Source organism: Stenella coeruleoalba (genome assembly GCF_951394435.1).
Source record: "Stenella coeruleoalba genome assembly, chromosome: 2".
NCBI classification, from domain to species: domain Eukaryota; kingdom Metazoa; phylum Chordata; class Mammalia; order Artiodactyla; family Delphinidae; genus Stenella; species Stenella coeruleoalba.
Window position 1 is genome coordinate 36790516 of NC_137147.1, and position 18183 is coordinate 36808698.

The 18183-nt window shown below is 37.8% G+C and overlaps 1 protein-coding gene across 2 annotated transcripts in view; it reads left to right on the forward strand.

Moving 5' to 3' along the window:
* ESR2 (estrogen receptor 2) overlaps positions 1-18183 on the forward strand; it is a 133599-nt gene that overhangs the window by 69770 nt on the left and 45646 nt on the right. For both annotated transcript variants that reach the window (XM_079912186.1, XM_079912187.1), the window contains 3 exons: positions 336-508; positions 9515-9631; positions 16885-17184. In XM_079912186.1, coding sequence (XP_079768312.1) covers positions 336-508; positions 9515-9631; positions 16885-17184 — 590 coding nt within the window. The remainder of the gene's footprint in view (positions 1-335; positions 509-9514; positions 9632-16884; positions 17185-18183) is intronic.

An 18183-nucleotide genomic window follows, 5' to 3' on the forward strand; every position in this document is an offset into this window, starting at 1 on the left:
ACCCAGACTGGATCTGGTCACTTATTACACTCAAAGTTGTACACCCTGATGGCTACAGCTGGCCATCCATGGTTACTGGTGCTCATCAGCACTGCATGGATGGGCATAAACTTGCTTAACCACTTTCGGGCATCAGTCATCCCAACAGGGTGACTCTTCATAGATCTGATATCAGTAACAAAGGTTTCGCTTGATCAGATTTCTTGGAATATATTTATCACGAACCCTTGAGGGCAAAGAGATAAATTAGGCAATGTTCATGCTGTTCGTTTTTCTAGAAAGGCCCTGTTTTATCTTTAATGCTCTTTTACAATGAATGTTTTCTTTGCCCCTAGAGAGACATTGAAAAGGAAGGCTAGTGGAAGCAGTTGTGCCAGCCCTGTTACTAGTCCAAGTTCAAAGAGGGATGCCCACTTCTGTGCGGTCTGCAGCGATTATGCATCGGGATATCACTATGGAGTCTGGTCGTGTGAAGGATGTAAGGCCTTTTTTAAAAGAAGCATTCAAGGTACAAGAGTATTGTTAGCTGCTTCTTTAGTTTTCCACTTTTGCTTTTAAACAAGTTTTCAGATGACCTGGCAGAAATTTCACCTTTGGCCTGATTTGTACACAGAGTACTTGATGAGCAGTTCAGAGGATCATGTGTGTTTGCGGGTGGGGTGGATTGTTTCAAGTGTAGAGTACTTTATCTTTCATTGCAGATCTCTACCCCAGAACCCAAATAGGTCTCACCCCATCATCACCCATCGCCATCTTCTTGGGAGAAGACGTCTACCTACAACCCTTGTGAAGATAAAGCTTGCCAAAAAAATGTGTGCTCATTAGGAACTGCAAAGATTGTTTCTTCCTTTGTCTTATGTTTAATATCTGGCATAAGTAACAGTCACAATGGTGGGCTGACTCCCGAGGAAGAGAGAATAAACATGTTTTACGGAAATGATCAGAAGTCAGTAGTTCAACTCCAGTGGTCTCTGAGAATTTATCTAGAGGCATGTCTTGCCCTGAACTAGTGGAACCTCCTTCCCAATCCCGTTTCCTGGTCTGAGTTTAGACTATTTCCCTACCCTTCTCCAAATTTCTGCTGGGCTGGGTTTTTGTTTGTTTGTTTGTTTTAGTGGCCTTTTTAATCAGTCTCAAGCTGTGCACACCTGGTTTCAAGGCCAGTCAGCCCCTTACCACACATGTCCTTGCTGGCCCTAATTTGCTGAAGGCACTTTCCTGCGTACTCGTGCTCTTGGCTGTCTCTCTGCCCCTTAACCCCTCCCTTGCCAGCTACTCCCAGACAATGTCCTATGTTCCCATCTCAGAGCTCCCTTCCCTTTTCTGCCAAGGCCTCAGTGCCTTGTTCTTATCCGGTTAAGGAAAGCAACCTTAAAGCAATTCATAGTGTGCAAGTGGCAAACGGTAATTTACTGAGTTAATTCACGCAATGATAACTCTACATTAAGAGAGCATTTTACCTCGAGCAGAGAAGCTGATGTAATCCAGAGGGAGGTGAGGGGTAGAATGTTGGTAGATAAGGAATCACCTTCCTCTGAGTCCCCTGAAATTCACCCTTCATAGATGACCACCTGTTTATTCTGGACTCTCCACTTAGTAGCTCTGTGGCTTTACTTCCCAGCCTGTTTGCTTGTCTGTGTAATGGAGATGCAGAGTTGTTCTAAAAAGGAAATGAGGTTGCTTATGTGAAAATATTTGGTCAGTTGTAAACAACCTGCAAATTCAAGTCATTCTAGTTTCTCTTTTAACTCTTCTGTTTTCAGTTTAGATATCAACATCTTTTCTTTCTTCCTTGTATTTCTCTTCTAATCCTAATCTCATTTAAACCCTCCTCCTCCAAAATCTTCATAGTTAGGTGGATGAGGGCCCTCTGCCATTTCCAAACTTTTCTTACCGAAAGGAAAAACAGCACAGACAAAGGAAGCTGATGTCTTCAAATATTATCAAAACATAAATCACGGTTGCTTATTTTTGCTTTTGCATACACAGAGCTTTTCATTCTATGTTTAACATATTCAGTGCTTAAAATTTTTTGTTTATGATCATTGTACTAGTAGATTATAAGGCCAGGTCCAGTTTCCTGCGATATATGATAAGAACGATTCAGATTTTCTGAAATTCAGAACCAAACTCTTGATATGATGACAATTCTCTATCTTGTTGAGGTTCTAGAATTTTATCTCCTAAGGAAATTTTGACCCAAAACAGCTAACTACATCCTTAAAAAAGAGAATTCTTATTTGCTGTTTGGGAAAAATCTCTGCATGGAATATCTTTCATGATACTTCATGAACCCTGAGACTGTAGCTGAAAACAATAAAACGTAAGTTTCCTGTGCTTTCCCCATGTCATTCTTTCCTACTGCATCCGCAGAGGAACTACTGGGAAAGGGAAAAGGAGTGTCATATCCTAAAAATGCAAATGGGAAAGAGTTAGTGCTCTTACAATTGCTTCATGCCTAAATGATTATTTCTTTGGACTCTTCATATTTTTGGTGCCCTCTGGTATAAATGCATTGCAATAACTGAAAGTGGCTACTCAATTTTTTTGGTATGTTGAATGAAATAAGAATCAAATATATTTTCATAAATTGTCAATATTATCCACATTGTTTTATTGAATAAATCCATTTTCATTGCTTTTTTTAATATAGGAACTTAATTTTTTGTTTGAGATATAATTTACATACAGTAAAATTCCCCTATTCTATTTTTATAGTTTTATGAATTTTGAAAATACATGTAGTCATGTAACCACCACCATAATTAAGATATGGAGCATTACTATAACTGCAAAATATTCCTTCATGCCCATTGTAGCCAATTTCACCCCAACCTTCCAGGCTCTGGTGACTCTTGATCTATTTTCTGTCCCTATAGTTTTGCCTTTTCTAGAATGTCATATAATTGAATCTTAAAGTATGTAACCATTTATGTATGGTTTCTTGCACTTATCATGTTGCTTTTAAGATATATCTGTGTTGTTGGATGCATTAGTAGTTCATTCCTTTTTGTTACTAATATTCCAGTAGGTGTGCCCCATTTTGTTTATTTGTTCATTTGAGTTGTTTCTAGTTTTGTGCTATTTTAAGTAAAAGTGCTATGAACATTTATGCATATCTCTCAGTGTAGACATCTTTTTGTTTCTTTTGGGTAAATATCTATGAGTAAAATGGCTGGTTGTATGATAAGCTAATGTATGTTTAGCTTTATAAGAAACTAACAAACTGTTTTCCAAAGTGGTTGAACCATTTTGTATTCTCAACAGCAATGTATGAGAGTTCTGGTTGATCCATGTCCTTATCAAAACTTGATATTGTCAGTCTTTTAAAGTTTAGCCATTCCATTTATATTGGTATGTAGTTCTATCTCACTGTGGTTTTATTTTGCATTTTCTGATTACTGACGATTTTGAGCACCTTTTCTTGTGTTCATTAATTTTTTTCTATGTATATGATATATATTAAGTTCTATATATACTAGTGTTTAGTCTGACTGTTCTGTTGATCTATCTCTTCATTCTTGTATAAGTATCACATTATTTTAAGTATTATAGTTTTATAATGAATTTTAATACATGCCAGTATAAATTCCTCCTATATTAAAAATGTCCTGGCTATTTTCTCATGTTTATTTGTCCACAGGAACATTAAAATAATTTTATTAAGTGACCTCCCATCCTTAATGTTAAGAAAAATGGATATTTTATTAAACCTAAGAATTATTTTGAAAGGAAGCTCTGTAATAGTCTTCACATCAGGAAACACGTTGACTCCATTTATTTAGGTCTTTTACATCTCTTATAAAATTTGGGGGTTTTTTGATATGTATTTGGCCCATTTCTTCATGTTATTTCCATAAAGTTCATCCTTCTGGCTATTTATTTTATATCCACATATAATAGTAATGATACTACTATACTATGCACTTTCATTTTGGTATTTATAATAACCTTTTATCATTGTCATTTGAAAGTTAAAATCCATTTGACTGCTGCTCATGAATCTTCAACTCTTTATTTCTTAAGACATTACAGGCTAAGCTTTAAATGGGAAGCTGTAGCAGCCCATAGGTTGTGTAAAAGATTCTTACCTTCAAGGCATATATTCCATTACTTGGGACTTATTTGGTCTCGAACTCAAGAAGGGTATCCTGAGGGAAGAAACAACAAGGTAGATGCTTGCTATTGAAGTATAAGAATGCCAGGGAGGGTATGGGTAATAATTGCTCTGCTTTTTTCTTTTTTTTTAAGAGCTACATTATTTTATTTTATTTTTAAAAAAATGTATTTATTTATTGGCTGCATTGGGTCTTTGTTGCTGTGTGCGGGCTTTCTCTAGTTGTGACAAGTGGGGGCTGCTCTTTGTTGTGGTGCGTGGGCTTCTCATTGCTGTGGCTTCTCTCTGTTGCGGATCACGGGGCTCTAGGCACACGGGCTTCAGCAGTTGTGGCATGCGGGCTTAGTAGTTGTGGTGCACGGGCTTAGTTGCTCCGCGGCATGTGAGATCTTCCTGGATCGGGCCTCGAACCTGTGTTCCCTGCATTGGCAGGCAGATTCTAAGCTGCTGCGCCACTAGGGAAGTCCCTAATTGCTCTGTTTTTAAAATAAGAAAACCGGGAGGCTGAGCTGAATTAAAGTCAGGTCTTCTGATTTCAAGTCCAGTGCTGTCTCTTCCCTCCATGCAGTTGGATATGAATGATAATACATATTCAGACAGTCTCAATAATTTTGCAGAGAACAAAGATAACCTTTTATGTTTTGTATTATAAAAAGCATATTTTCCTGTAAAGTTTTATATGTTAACTAAAAGAATTAGCTTCGTATTTTGCCTTTAATTTTGCTTTGAACTTTTCTCTGAGTTCTGTTAGTGTGGAGTAGCAGACTGTTGCATGGAACAAGAAAGCCATTTTAATACATGGGGTGTTTGGTGCAGTTCAAAGAGGACTTTTTTCTTTTTGCCAGAAATGAAGTGAATTACCATGACCTTCTTGCATAAGACATTTTCTAGGCTATTTTATTGAGCATGTTCATATTATTGTGCTTTCGGATCCTTTTTTAAAAGTAAAATGATCTTTTACAGTAAACTCTGAGAGAAAAATAAAAGCCGACCTCTACTTGTCCCTTAAATGCTTATTGTTATGAACCTCCTTTTAAAACCAATAAGGATGACATCATATATAGTTCTTAGAGGTTTTAGAAGATACTTAAAAGATTGCTTCTGCTATGGAAAGTGCTGTGGGATTACATTTATCTTCTAAGTATAAAGCATTATATTCTAAAGTACAATAGAAAGTTTCTGATTAGAAATATATTTTGGCTTTTAAAATTTATTTTTGTATATTATAAGTGAGGATAAAAGCAATAACAAGATAATTATCTGTTCCTTTAAATCTTTTTTATAGCACGCCTTATATTACCACCTATTCTTGAGTGTGTATGGAACCTGTAAATATGAAGACAGAGTCGCTCCCTTGGTTAGGTTACATTTTATGGCAAATGGTGTTGGGATAGTCTCTTGTGATTAGTTTCTTGAGATTATGCTGTGATTATATAAGACTCCATCATAGCAGACTGTGGAGAGACTGGAAGTCAGAAAGATGTGCTTCTCCTGGCCTGGAAGGAAGCAAACATGTTGTGAGCTGCTTCTGGGCAAGGAACTGCAGGTGCCTCTAGGAGCTGAGAGCAGTGTCCAGCCTATAACTAGCAAGAAAATGGGAATCTCGGTCCTACAACTGCAAGGAATTGATTCTGTCAACAACTTAAATGAGCTTGAAAGAGGACCCTGAGCTTCAGATGAGACCACAGCCCAGTCAATACGTTGGTTGCAGCCTTGTTGGGACCCTGAGTAGAGTAAGCTGCGTCTGCACTCTTTATTTGCAGAAACTATGAGATAATAAATTTGTTTGATTTTAAGCTTTTAAGTTTGTAGAAATTTACTATGTGGCATGGAAAACTAAAACAATAACTTTAAGGAGGTTATTGAACTGAGCTTAAGTGTTTTCATTTGTAAAATGGGGATTATAACTCTTCATAAGGGAAGTTATAGGACTAAATGAAATGCTGATGAAAACTACCCGGAAATCAGTAGGTCATCAGGAATGTTGGTGTGTCAGGCTAGGAAGACGCTGCTTCCTGTACATGGCCAGGATGGAGGGTCACTTGAGAGAGTGGTTTTTGCATCTCTAGGGCACCTTTGCTGGTACCCAGGCCGATGCAGAGTGTGATGGTAGAGCCACAAACAACTGAATTTCAGTTTGTGTTTTGTTGAACAGATGTTACTGGAATCTATCTAAAAGGGGAGAGGATTATAAAATTTAATTATGGTTCAATCATGGAACCATAGCTTTTTGAAGTGTTCTTTAAAATCTGGTGAGTTGGAAAAAGGAAAGTTAATTTCACAGCTTAAAACATTAACATTTGAAATATAGATAAATTTCAATTTATCTGTATTTGCATATTTATTTGTATGTGTCTGTATTTGTGTGAATTCGTTTATTGTTTGAGTAGCTAACAGAGCATTTTTAAAATGAGTCTCCAACTTACAGAAAATGTGCATATGCAATATAAAGAACGTTTTTTCCTGAAATCATGAGTTGCCAACATTTTTCCTGAAATCATGAGTTGCCAACATTATGCTCCGTCACCTCCGAACACTTAACATGTATTCCGGTAGAGCCACAAGGGTCAAATTGGGAAATTAGCATTGATACATTATTACCATCTAATGTTTAGACTTGTTCCAGTTTTCCCAGTTGTCCTAACAGTGCCCTCTTCAGCAAAAGGATCCAGTTTAGAATCACACTTTGCATTTAGTTGTTAGGTCTTTAGCCTTTCTCTCTCTGTCCAGAACAGTTCCTCAGTTGTTCCTTGGTTTTCATGATCTTGACAATTTGGAATCTTATAGGTCAGTTATTTTGCAGAATGCTCCTCACTGTGGGTTTGTGTGATGGTTCCTCATCATTAGATTCAGCGTACACATTATTGGCCTATTGGAATATCACAGAAATGATGCTATATTCTTCTGACTGGCTCCTTTCATGTAGTGCCTGATTTCAATTTGTCCCAATACTAGTGATGTACACTTTGAATATTTGGTTAAGGTGATGTCTGTGAGGCTAGTGATGTCCCTGCTTCCATGCTGTCTCGGGGGATAGAGTTAGGGAATATATTTATTCCAGTATATATAATTATTTATTTGGGTGTCCAAATTATCCCAGATTTGGCCAGTAGTGTTCCCTTAAACTGGCTTCTGTATTTTTTTTGACATGTGCCCCTAACTCTTTAGACACTTCTTTACTTCCTGGCACAACAAGATGTTTCAGGCTTATCTTGTACTCTCCGTGCCCCAGTGGGATAAGCTGGAATAAACTTGTTTCTCTAAGGTTCCCAGTTTCCTATGAGTGGAGAATGATATTCATAAACCAAGATCTGGGTGTTAGTTTACTCATTGCTGTTGGGATATCTCTGCTTCCAGTCTGTCTTAGAGGATAGAGTATTTTTTCTAGTATATATAAATATTGTATATATATACACATACACACACACACATATAAAAGATATATAATGTATAAAATATATAAAATTTCATATTTATATTCAGTTTAGAAAAGAAGTAAAGAGCAACCTCCTGTGTGACTAGTGCCCAGGCCATGAAATAGGATATCTCCAGAAACAAATCCTCTGGGTGGTCCTTTTAGTTACAGCACCTTCTCCCCCTACAGAGGTGAGACAGTTCTAACTTCTGCCTTCCTTGCCATGTTTTTATCGCCTATGCATGTAACCCTAAACAATATAGTTTTTTCTATTTTTGAACTTCATATAAATGGAATCCTCTCCTTTATGTTCTTTTGTGACTTCTTTTATGACTTGCTCGTTTAGTTTATCATTGAGATTCATCCATTTTCGACATTGAAATTATGGGCCATTATAGGTTTTATCGTAAGAAGTTCAGGCCCTATTGAAAGACTCAATTAAGAAATAAAGGCACCATAATACCCTGTTCACTTCTACTTTTTATATATTTTATTATAATTTCTGTTCCTTAAATCTCTCAGGTCTCTGTATTTATCTTCATCCTCCCTACTATTACCAATCCAGGCAGGCAGCCTCCTTTCTGGTTTGCACAGCAACAGTGGGTTCTTGCTTGGTCTCCTGGCCTTCATCAATCTTGCTGCCTCTAATCTATTTTCCATACAGCATCTGAAGTAATGCTTTTGGTGTTTTTATTTTTTGTTTTTCTTTGGCTGCGTTGGGTCTTCATTGCTGAACATGGGCTTTCTTTAGTTGTGGCCAGCAGGGGCTGCACTTCGTTGCAGTGCGCGGGCTTCCCATTGCGGCTGCTTCTCTTGTTGTGGAGCACGGGCTCTAGGCACATGGGCTTCAGTAGTTGTGGCGCATGGGCTCAGTAGTTGTGGCGCGTGGGCTTAGTTGCCCTGCAGCATGTGGGATCTTCCCAGACTAGGGATCGAACCTGTGTCCCCTGCATTGGCAGGCAGATTCTTAACCACTGCTCCACCAGGGAAGTCCCAGTGCTGCTTTTTGAAATGGAAATTTTCTTGTTTCTTCTTTACATAAAAGAAGCACCATTGTCTTAGTCAGATATTGCTATACAACTCTATTTAGGCTGTAGATTACTACAGTGAGCATTATTTTTTTATTTATGGGTCTGTGAGTTGTTTAGGGTGGCTCTACTTCATAAGGCTTGGCTCTGGGCTTTGGGTTGAGTTCTGGTCTGCACCACACGTCTCCACATTCTCCTTGGACCAGTGGCTACCCTAGGCATTTTCTTCTCATGGGCACTCAAGAGGCCAAGCCAAACTTTTGGAGTATCACATCTACTTCCATACCATTGGCAAGTCCCACGGCCAAGCCCGACGTGAATTGGTGAGGAGGTGTACTCTGCCTGCTGTAATACACTGTAATGTCACAGGCTGAGGCAGGGAGTGAAGAATTAAAAACGATAATTTGACCCACCACAACCATTATCAAGTGGCAGTTCTTTCTGTCCTTGTTTTGTTTGATGATTTCTATATTCTCTTATTGACCAGTGTAGTTCTCTTATTTAGCTACGAATTCCTATTAAAATATCATGTTAAATACCACGGAGGAATGTATGTAAAAGAGTACAAGCAGTTGAATTTGGTGACCTGATACAAGTGTTACTCTCAGGGAGTCCTGTGACTTGGAGCAAATCAATTTCAGGTGACTGTCTCACTTTCCATGTCTAGAGGAGACTATTTCTAAATGTATCTCTTGAGAATTCTAAGAACATGCAGAGAATAACCTATTCAAAAGGGTAGGATATTGAAATATTCTTAGGTTTCCTTTACTCACGAACAAGGCACTGATGAGGCTGCACTTGGTTTTTATACCTGTACCTGTGGTTAAGAAGATGTCTCCTATCTCTCAGCTGGGTAGCGTTACTTGTGTTGTTGACCAGGAAGAGATTTAGCCAAAATATTATAACAATAAACTTCCTTTTTTTTTGTTTTTGTTTGTTTTTGCTCTGCTGTAGGACATAATGATTATATTTGTCCAGCTACAAATCAGTGTACAATAGACAAGAACCGGCGTAAAAGCTGCCAGGCCTGCCGACTTCGGAAGTGCTATGAAGTCGGAATGGTGAAGTGTGGTGAGTGTTCCCTTCCCCTTCTGTGATATGTGGGACATGCTGAGAGCCATGTCAAACTGGGGACAGTTTGAGGACCTGGAGACATGTAGCCTGGATGAAAGGAGATTTAAAACATGGTAATTATCTTCAGGTGTGTGTATGCTGTCCCATTGCAGGGGTGTTGACTTATTCTCTAAAGCTGCAGAGGACAGAGCTGGGGTGAACAGGAGCAAGCTGTTAGAGGCAGATTTTGGCCCAATGTAGGGAAGAACTTTCTACAGTTCAAGTGGTCTGACCACAGAATAGGCTGCTGCGTGAATTAGAGAACTCTAGCCACTGAGGTGCTCAAATGGGCTGGATGACCATCTGCCTGAGGCCTTGAAAAGTCTAAGGATGAAGTTCAGGTAAATGTTCATGGTTAAAGCTCTGACAAGAAAGTTGACTATCTTGTGGGCTACTTGGGATGACTCGTGCCTATCCCTCCATTTAACTTTCTAGAAGTGGAAAAAATATGCATAGGAGTCAGAAACATGATAGACCTATGGAAAGCACATAGAGTATGGATTTTGTTCTAAGACAGTATGTGTGCATATATATGTGAACACACATATATATACATGAAAAAACAAAGAGAAATGAGAACATTAGTATAACAACTGACGACGATGCTTACACTGCACTCTCTCCACCTGGCTAACTTGATTCACTTGTTGTACATACTTGCTTGTTTATATACAGTCATATCAGCTCTGCCTGTACTTTTCTTATTCTTCTGCCAGCCAGTATTTTAGCAGTGGTTTGTTGTTATTTCTCTCTTTGTAACTATTTGAAAAATTAAAAAAAAAAATCCTCTCTCTTTTCTCCCTGACAGTCTCTTAGTAGCTCTGCCCCTTGAACATTCTCTGTTCCCTCCCCTAGTTCAGAATTAGAGCAGAAGTTCTCTTAATTTAATCACAGTTCTCTGGCTTCCTAAAATCACTTGTGTTCTCCATTTCCTCTGTAAAATATCCTGCCAATGCCCATGACCTCCCAGTGGGTATTGGTTACTTTCATAAACGCCACTTCAGTTATATCCTTATCAGTAACCAATGGGCTTCTTCCCAACCTGTTTCTACTCATTGTAATTGTTAAATCATATAATTTAATTAAACTTTATGCAAACATATGAAATATGAGTAGGAAAAGATAGTTGTTCCTGTGAAAGCTTTGAATAAAACTGTAAAGGACTAATAGCTATTGGGTTAGGTATGGGTGATATTGGGGCAAAACCATTTATACACCTATAAAGAGTCTGCATTCAGATTGCTTTAGGAGTGCCTAAGTTCTTGCTCTGTTTTAAAGAAGCTGAAACTGAAAATCCAGAGACAAGGTAACTTGTGATTAAATTGGCAGAGGTGCTTAAAGAGAAATCCTTGGCCCTCTGACCAAAGACTGCAAATAAATATATCATGTTTTAAGTAAAACGATATTTTAAATTGTATACTTAAAAAAAAAAGATTTCCAATTTAGCCTTAGGTTAGAAACGCTTTTAATGTACTAGAGTCTGTTAGTGGCTGTGGTTCTCCTGGTTTGGGACCAGGGCAGTAGCACATACACTCCAGCTGTAGGGGACAGTGTATGCGGTGAGAAGAACAGCAGGACTGGACCGCCCCCACACACAGATGGAATCTCATTTTTTTTGTCTCATTACTTCTTGCTAGCGGTGACTATGCTTAAACGACGTAACCTTCCTGGCCCTCGGTTTCCTTATCTCTGAAACAGAGGTATCTGCTTCATTGAGTTTTGTGAGGAATAAAGACCTAACACAGTGCCTGGCATTAAATTTTGCTTTTCCTTCCTTTCTCCCTTGTTGAAAGGCTCATATAAATTAGGAGTTTTGATACAATACAGTTTCAGAAAGCAGAGTTCAGAGATGTTCCTGAATTTTTCCTGGAAAAGGTCATTGAATTTGACCAAAAAGTCGCTGTATAGGGCTAAGAAAAAATATTTCATTATCTTAGATTACAGAAGGAATGAGATGGATTGATGTGCAAACAGATGGATATTTTGACCCTTTACTGACCACAGGAAAAGACGATTAGGAGTGAATTTTCTTAACTGTGCCTCCCTCCTTTCCCAGCCCTCTTCTCGTCTGCCCTCCTGAGAAAACCCTTGATCTAGAGTCTTCCTTCTATCGAATCTTAGAGGATTAGGGATTCTCCCTGCATTCTGGATCCTCCTGAATAATATCACTTCCCCGTTTTATTCAGAAATCCTGTCCCTTTTGTCATCACCTTTTTCTTCTGCATTTCCAATCCTTTCTGCTGAGGTATTAATATCGTTGTTTCAATGGTAGGAGGGTACCCACCCAGACTAGCTTCAGGGACAAGGCTTCATTATAAGAATACACAACTGCAAATAGGCAGGAAACCGACCTGAATAACTGTATACCTGATCTAGAACCCTGTGTTGGGACAATAGCTCGGCATCTTTCAGATGCCATCTCTTTATTCACCCGCTGTATAGACACTTGAAAGTAATTTGATAGGGAGGTGATATAAAATTGTTGTTAAAAGCACCAGCTCTGCATTCAGAACACTGATTGGTTTTAGATCCTGCTTCTGCTATTTTCTAGCTTTTCTACCTTGGGCAAGTTACTTGAGCTCTCTTGTGCCTGGATCCTCCCCTGTATGTTGGAGATAGTAATAGCACCTTTTCTCTAGGGTGGTTGTCAGGATGGGATAATCTATATACAATAATACACAATGTCTGGCATACAGAAGCTTCCAGTAGATATTAGCTGTCATGATCATCATTTACCATGGTTGTTGTTGTCATCGTCTTTTCGCTGGGGCACTTTCTAATATGGAGCACTCCTATTTGGTACTTTCTCATTAAGCTCACTCAGAGGCACACTGAGTGACTGCTTGGATTACGGTGTCAAAGCCATAACACTAGGAATGTCCTTGGCAGAAAAATGTGAGTTCTTTGTCAATGACTTTATTTTTTGACCTTCTCAATTTCATTTTATTCCAGTGTATACAATACAACTTGATTTACCAGTTAAAACTAGGAACTCTATCAATAGATTCTAGGGGCTTTATTTTATTGATCCCAACTTAGAATAGGGTCTAGTACATAGAACTTTGTTGGGGAAATTTGGTCAAATAAATTTGAATGTGTGGAATCAAAACCTTTTACTTTGTATGGAAATCTGTTTTGTAAACTCCTTATCCTCATATACTCCACAAAAGAGAAATGTGTGATCAGAAAGATACTCTCTTAACCATACATTTTGTCCCATTTTACCCTGGAGGTATAATCGACCTTTAATAATATAATTATAATATTATATATAATGTAAATAATAATAGCACTTTATCTGATTACTAATAAAATGAATTATATTTTAGGCTTTTAATTCTTTTCATGAAAATTTTGATTCAGTTATCCCTAGATGAATAGAGCCCTTTCTTCTACTGCAGTTAGCCAAGGATAAGGGAAATTCAGATAAATTTTCTTGGAAGCAAATAATTTGCTCATACCTCCTAACTAATATTTCTTTGTATAAATGTGGACAATTGAATTTCGTGAACAAACACAATGGTGGGAGTATAGAAACTAGGCATTCTGATTTTAACTTTTAGATTTTTTTTAGGGAAGATTCATATAAATGTTGTGCCCATGCTAACAACATCTTGACTTATGTCTTTTTTTTTTTGTGGTACGCGGGCCTCTCACTGTTGTGGCCTCTCCCGTTGTGGAGCACAGGCTTCGGACGCGCAGGCTCAGCAGTCATGGCTCACGGGCCTAGCCGCCCTGCGGCATGTGGGATCTTCCTGGACCGGGGCACGAACCCATGTCCCCTGCATCGGCAGGCGGACTCTCAACCACTGTGCCACCAGGGAAGCCCGACTTATGTCTTTTTTAATTCCATCTTACATTTTTGTCTTTAACCAATGAATATTTAGAAATATTTTGTGCTCATAGGACTTTGGAAGTTATATTTTTGTTACTGATTTCTATTTTTATTGTGGTCAGAGAATATGATCTATATGATATCAGTTTTAGTTAAAGTTTTATTAATGACTTGTTATGTGATAATTTTTACAAATTCCATGAGCTTTTATAGCTCAAGCTTCTTAATTGTGCAGTTCAAATGTTCTATATTCTTTTTCCCCATCTATTTTGTTAGTTTCTGAGAGAGATACAGTAAAACATCCCATTATATTGATATTAGTGTATTTGTCAATTTCTCTTTTTCTTTCAATCACTTTTTGGCATTTTGTTTGTAGGCTGTGTTTTCTTGTTGTTGTTTTGATGTATATGAGCTTAGAATTATTTACCTTCCTTTTATAATCTACTTATGAGACCTTAATAATGATTTTTGCCATTAAGTTTATTTTGTTTGATATTGACTCCAATTTATTTGGTTAATTTTTGCCGTTGTATCTTCTTCTACCCCTTTACTTTCAGTTTTTCTGCATGTTAGATGTATTCCTTATAACCAGTCTATGTCTAGATTAAAAAATATGTCTGATCTCAGAGTTGCTCTTAATTGATTAATTTAGTCTGTTTATGTTTATTGTGATCGTTAGTATTTGGGTTCATTTCTATCATCTTATTTTGTGCTTTTTAAAAAAATCACATATTTTCTACTTTTTTTCCTTTTTGGAGTTGATCATATTTTCCTGGTTTCTTTTTTCTCTTCTGCCAGTTTGGAAATCATACATTCTGTTTTAATTCTTTTAGTGACACTATTTCTATTTTTAGCATGCATTCCTGATTAATTTTAGAATCAAGCCACTCTAATAGATATCTCTCTTCCTAAATAAAAATTTTTCGAATGTTCTAGTCAAAATTATTCCTCTCTCATCTTATATGTTATTGTCTGGTATTTTGGTTCTACCTTGTTTCTGTACCTCGAAAAATTATTATTATTTTATTCAGTGTTTTTCAGATTTACTCACATATTTACCAGTTTAGTTTCTTACCACTGCTTCTTGACTTTCTTTGCTTCCTTCAGGTTCATTTTTCTCCATCCCAAAGAACATAGTATTTATTTCAAAGGGGCTGTGAGTGATATATGCTCCCAATCTTTTTAAACTGAAAATACCTTTAATTTATCCTCACTCTTGAATGATAGGTTAGCTGGGAATATAATTCTGAATTGAAAGCTTCTTTCTTTTTTTTTTAAAATTTACTTATTTTAAGTAATTTATTTTTGGCTAGTTGGGTCTTTGTTGCTGCGCGCGGGCTTTCTCTAGTTGTGGCGAGCGGGGGCTACTCTTCATTGTGGTGCCCAGGCTTCTCATTGTGGTGGCTTCTCTTGTTGTGGAGCATGAGCTCTAGGCACATGGGCTTCAGTAGTTGTGGCTAACGGGGTCAGTAGTTGTTGCTCACAGGCATTGGTAGTTGTGGCTCATGGGCTCTAGAGCACAGGCCCAGTAGTTGTGGCACACGGGCTTAGTTGCTCTGCGGCACGTGGGATCTTCCTGGACTAGGGCTTGAACCCATGTCCCCTGCATTGGCAGGTGGATTCTTAACCACTGAGCCACCAGGGAAGCCTGAAATCTTCTTTCTTAAAGACATTATCCCATTGTGTTCTGCTATATAAACTTACAGTAACTGAAACGTTTTGGTACCAGCACAGGAATAGAAAAATAGATCTATGAAAAAGTGTAGAAAATCTGGAAGAAGATACTTTTATACACAATTATTTATTAAATGACAAGGCATTTTATAAAAATCAATGGGAAAAGCTTATTTAATAAATGATATGTGGAAAGTTGTACATCCATTTGGAAAAACATAACATGAAATATCAATATGACATAATAGAAGCATACATAAAATTTCAAATAGGTTTGAACCACAAAAGTGTTTAAAAAAGATATAGGAGAATATTTGTGTAATCTTTATGTGAAACAAAAAGGCAGATGTGACTATGTACTAAATCTTCTTATGACAGAAGACACCATGAGCAGAGTTAAAAGATATATTAACAAAGAACAAAAAAAAAAAAAAGATATATTAACAGCTAAGACAAATATTGAATACAACAAAAGTTATCATTCCTATATAAAGAGCCTTTGTAGGTAATTAAGGAGATAAAGAGCAAAAGAAGCAAATATGCAATATACAAGTAAGAGAAAATGAAGGGCAAACATTTTAGTCAACCTTGCTAGTAATTGAAAAAATACAAAGTAAAATGAGACTGTTTAGTCACTTGCCAGATTAGCAAAGATTAAAAATGATTTTTAATGTCCAGTGGTGTTATAAGAAAATAGGTAGCCCTTAAAGTATTATTTAGATTATAAATTTTAAAATAGTTTTGAAGGGCAATCTATCAATATGTATCAAAATTTTAAATTTTAATTTAAACGAGCAACTTGGTTCAGCAACTTGACTTCTTTCTGTTTATTATAAGGGAGTAATTGGATACAGGTACAAAGATGCATTTTCATTGTAATGTGTAATATAGTAGCAAAGAAATTGGAACCAACCTAGAGTTCCATCAACAGGGGACACTTTAAATAAGTGGTGCTATACTCATAGAACAGAATGCTATACAGATTTTTTAATTGTTATAAAATGATACATTTTTAATAAAAAAAGAAAAGGGAGGTTATACAATTATATATATACACACATATATACATACACTATGTATGTCCTAAAGTTGTATACAAAATATGGAAAAGTATAAAAGCATTAAAAGAAAACTGACTTTAAGCCAAAATTTGTGATCGTCTATATTTTCCAGATTTTTTCAATTACTTTATTGTTTGAAATAAACTTATTTGTGTTAAGTATGTAAAAAGAATACACAGACACACACACACGCAAAAGAATTTAAGGATGTATTGTTAAAAGTGCATTATTTATAATCAGTTCCTAACTTTTCCTTGTCTTCTTCCTGAAGAAGATTTCTAATTTCATGGTTTGGAAACTGAGGTATACCAGCACTCTTTAAAAGAGAAATGGATTTAGATTTAGAAATGGAATAGATGACCTTGAAGTGGAAACCTAAACATCATTTGGGCTATTGTCCCTAAAAAGTCATTACTGATTTTGCCAGTACAGTCAGTCACAAATATAATAATCTTTAGTACGTGCCCCACAGGCTCCAGAAATAAAAGTCAGGCTCCTGTTCTAAGGCACATTCTGTGAATAGACTCAGGTCTTCCAGTGATATCACTGCTTCACTTTTACCCTGGCGACTGGGGGAACTTGACTGCTGGGTTGGAGAAGAGATGGGAAAGCAGTGTGTTATCATCTGCTCTCTGCTTTAGGCTCCCGGAGAGAAAGGTGTGGGTACCGCGTAGTTCGAAGGCAGAGAAATTCTGATGAGCAGCTGCACTGCCTGAGCAAAGCCAAGAAAAATGGTGGGCACGTGACCCGCGTGAAGGAGCTGCTGCTGAGTGCCCTGAGCCCAGAGCAGCTGGTGCTCACACTCCTCGAGGCCGAGCCGCCCCACGTGCTCGTGAGCCGCCCCAGCACGCCCTTCACCGAGGCTTCCATGATGATGTCCCTGACCAAGCTGGCTGACAAGGAACTGGTACACATGATCGGCTGGGCCAAGAAAATTCCGGGTAGGGCTTTCTGGGTCTTAGCTTTAAATTTATTTGTGGAAAGGGCCGCCTCTAACATTTATGGGGCAAGAATACAAAATGGAGGTCCACATTGTGTCTTGGGTATTTAGCAGTTTGAGAGCTTGATTTATAACCTTTAAAAGAAATATGTTCTTTCTTCCTATTTTGACATGTATGCCTTTAACACGTCCTGGAAGACCAGGTTCCAGTTTAGAATTCTTGAACTCCTCTGAGTTCTGTACCAGACATGGCAGTGCAGAAAGAGTTGTATATGGTGGACCCCTTCTCTTCCTGACTCCTTGCCTTCTTCTCCCACTCCTGGATCCATCCCACACCACCTTGTACACACTCCATTCTACCTGTCCACATCTCCTACAGACACTAGCCTGTTGGCCACGTCTCATGCCTAGATCTGGTCTGGGACGAAGGACCCAGGGAAGAGACCCACCCAGGCTCTGGAAGTGGATATGAGGCCATTTAGGCAGGAAATTCTAGGGTCCTGGGACCTGGAACATGGTCTAAAAAGGAAGGAATCTGGGCTCCACCTTAACCCATCTCTTGGCTGTGGACTTCTCACCTTGGGAGGAGGGGTGGGGCTCAGTATGACCAGTATGAAAGTGAAACGTTTCTCAGATGCTAAATAGGAACTGTAAAATTTTGTTCCAATAGAGAAAGAATCAGTATATATGTGGATAAATAGAGTAAATCAGCTGTAGAAGTAACATGAATCATCAATAAACCTGGAATGCTTTTTAACTTGATAGACTTAAAAATGGGTTTGGTTATTCGTAAATTGTCATTTAGAACATTCATTTTCCATCCTATAATGTGTCCACTTTCCAAGACCAGTTTGTAACATATACTGCATTGTCACCATCTAATTATTATTTGAATTGGTGTTTCTGTGAAAGAATGAATCAAGGATTCTAACATAGAATGACAGCAACCCACCATTCCCCTGGAAGGGCTTCTCCATGTACGTCTATACATTTGTCTAAG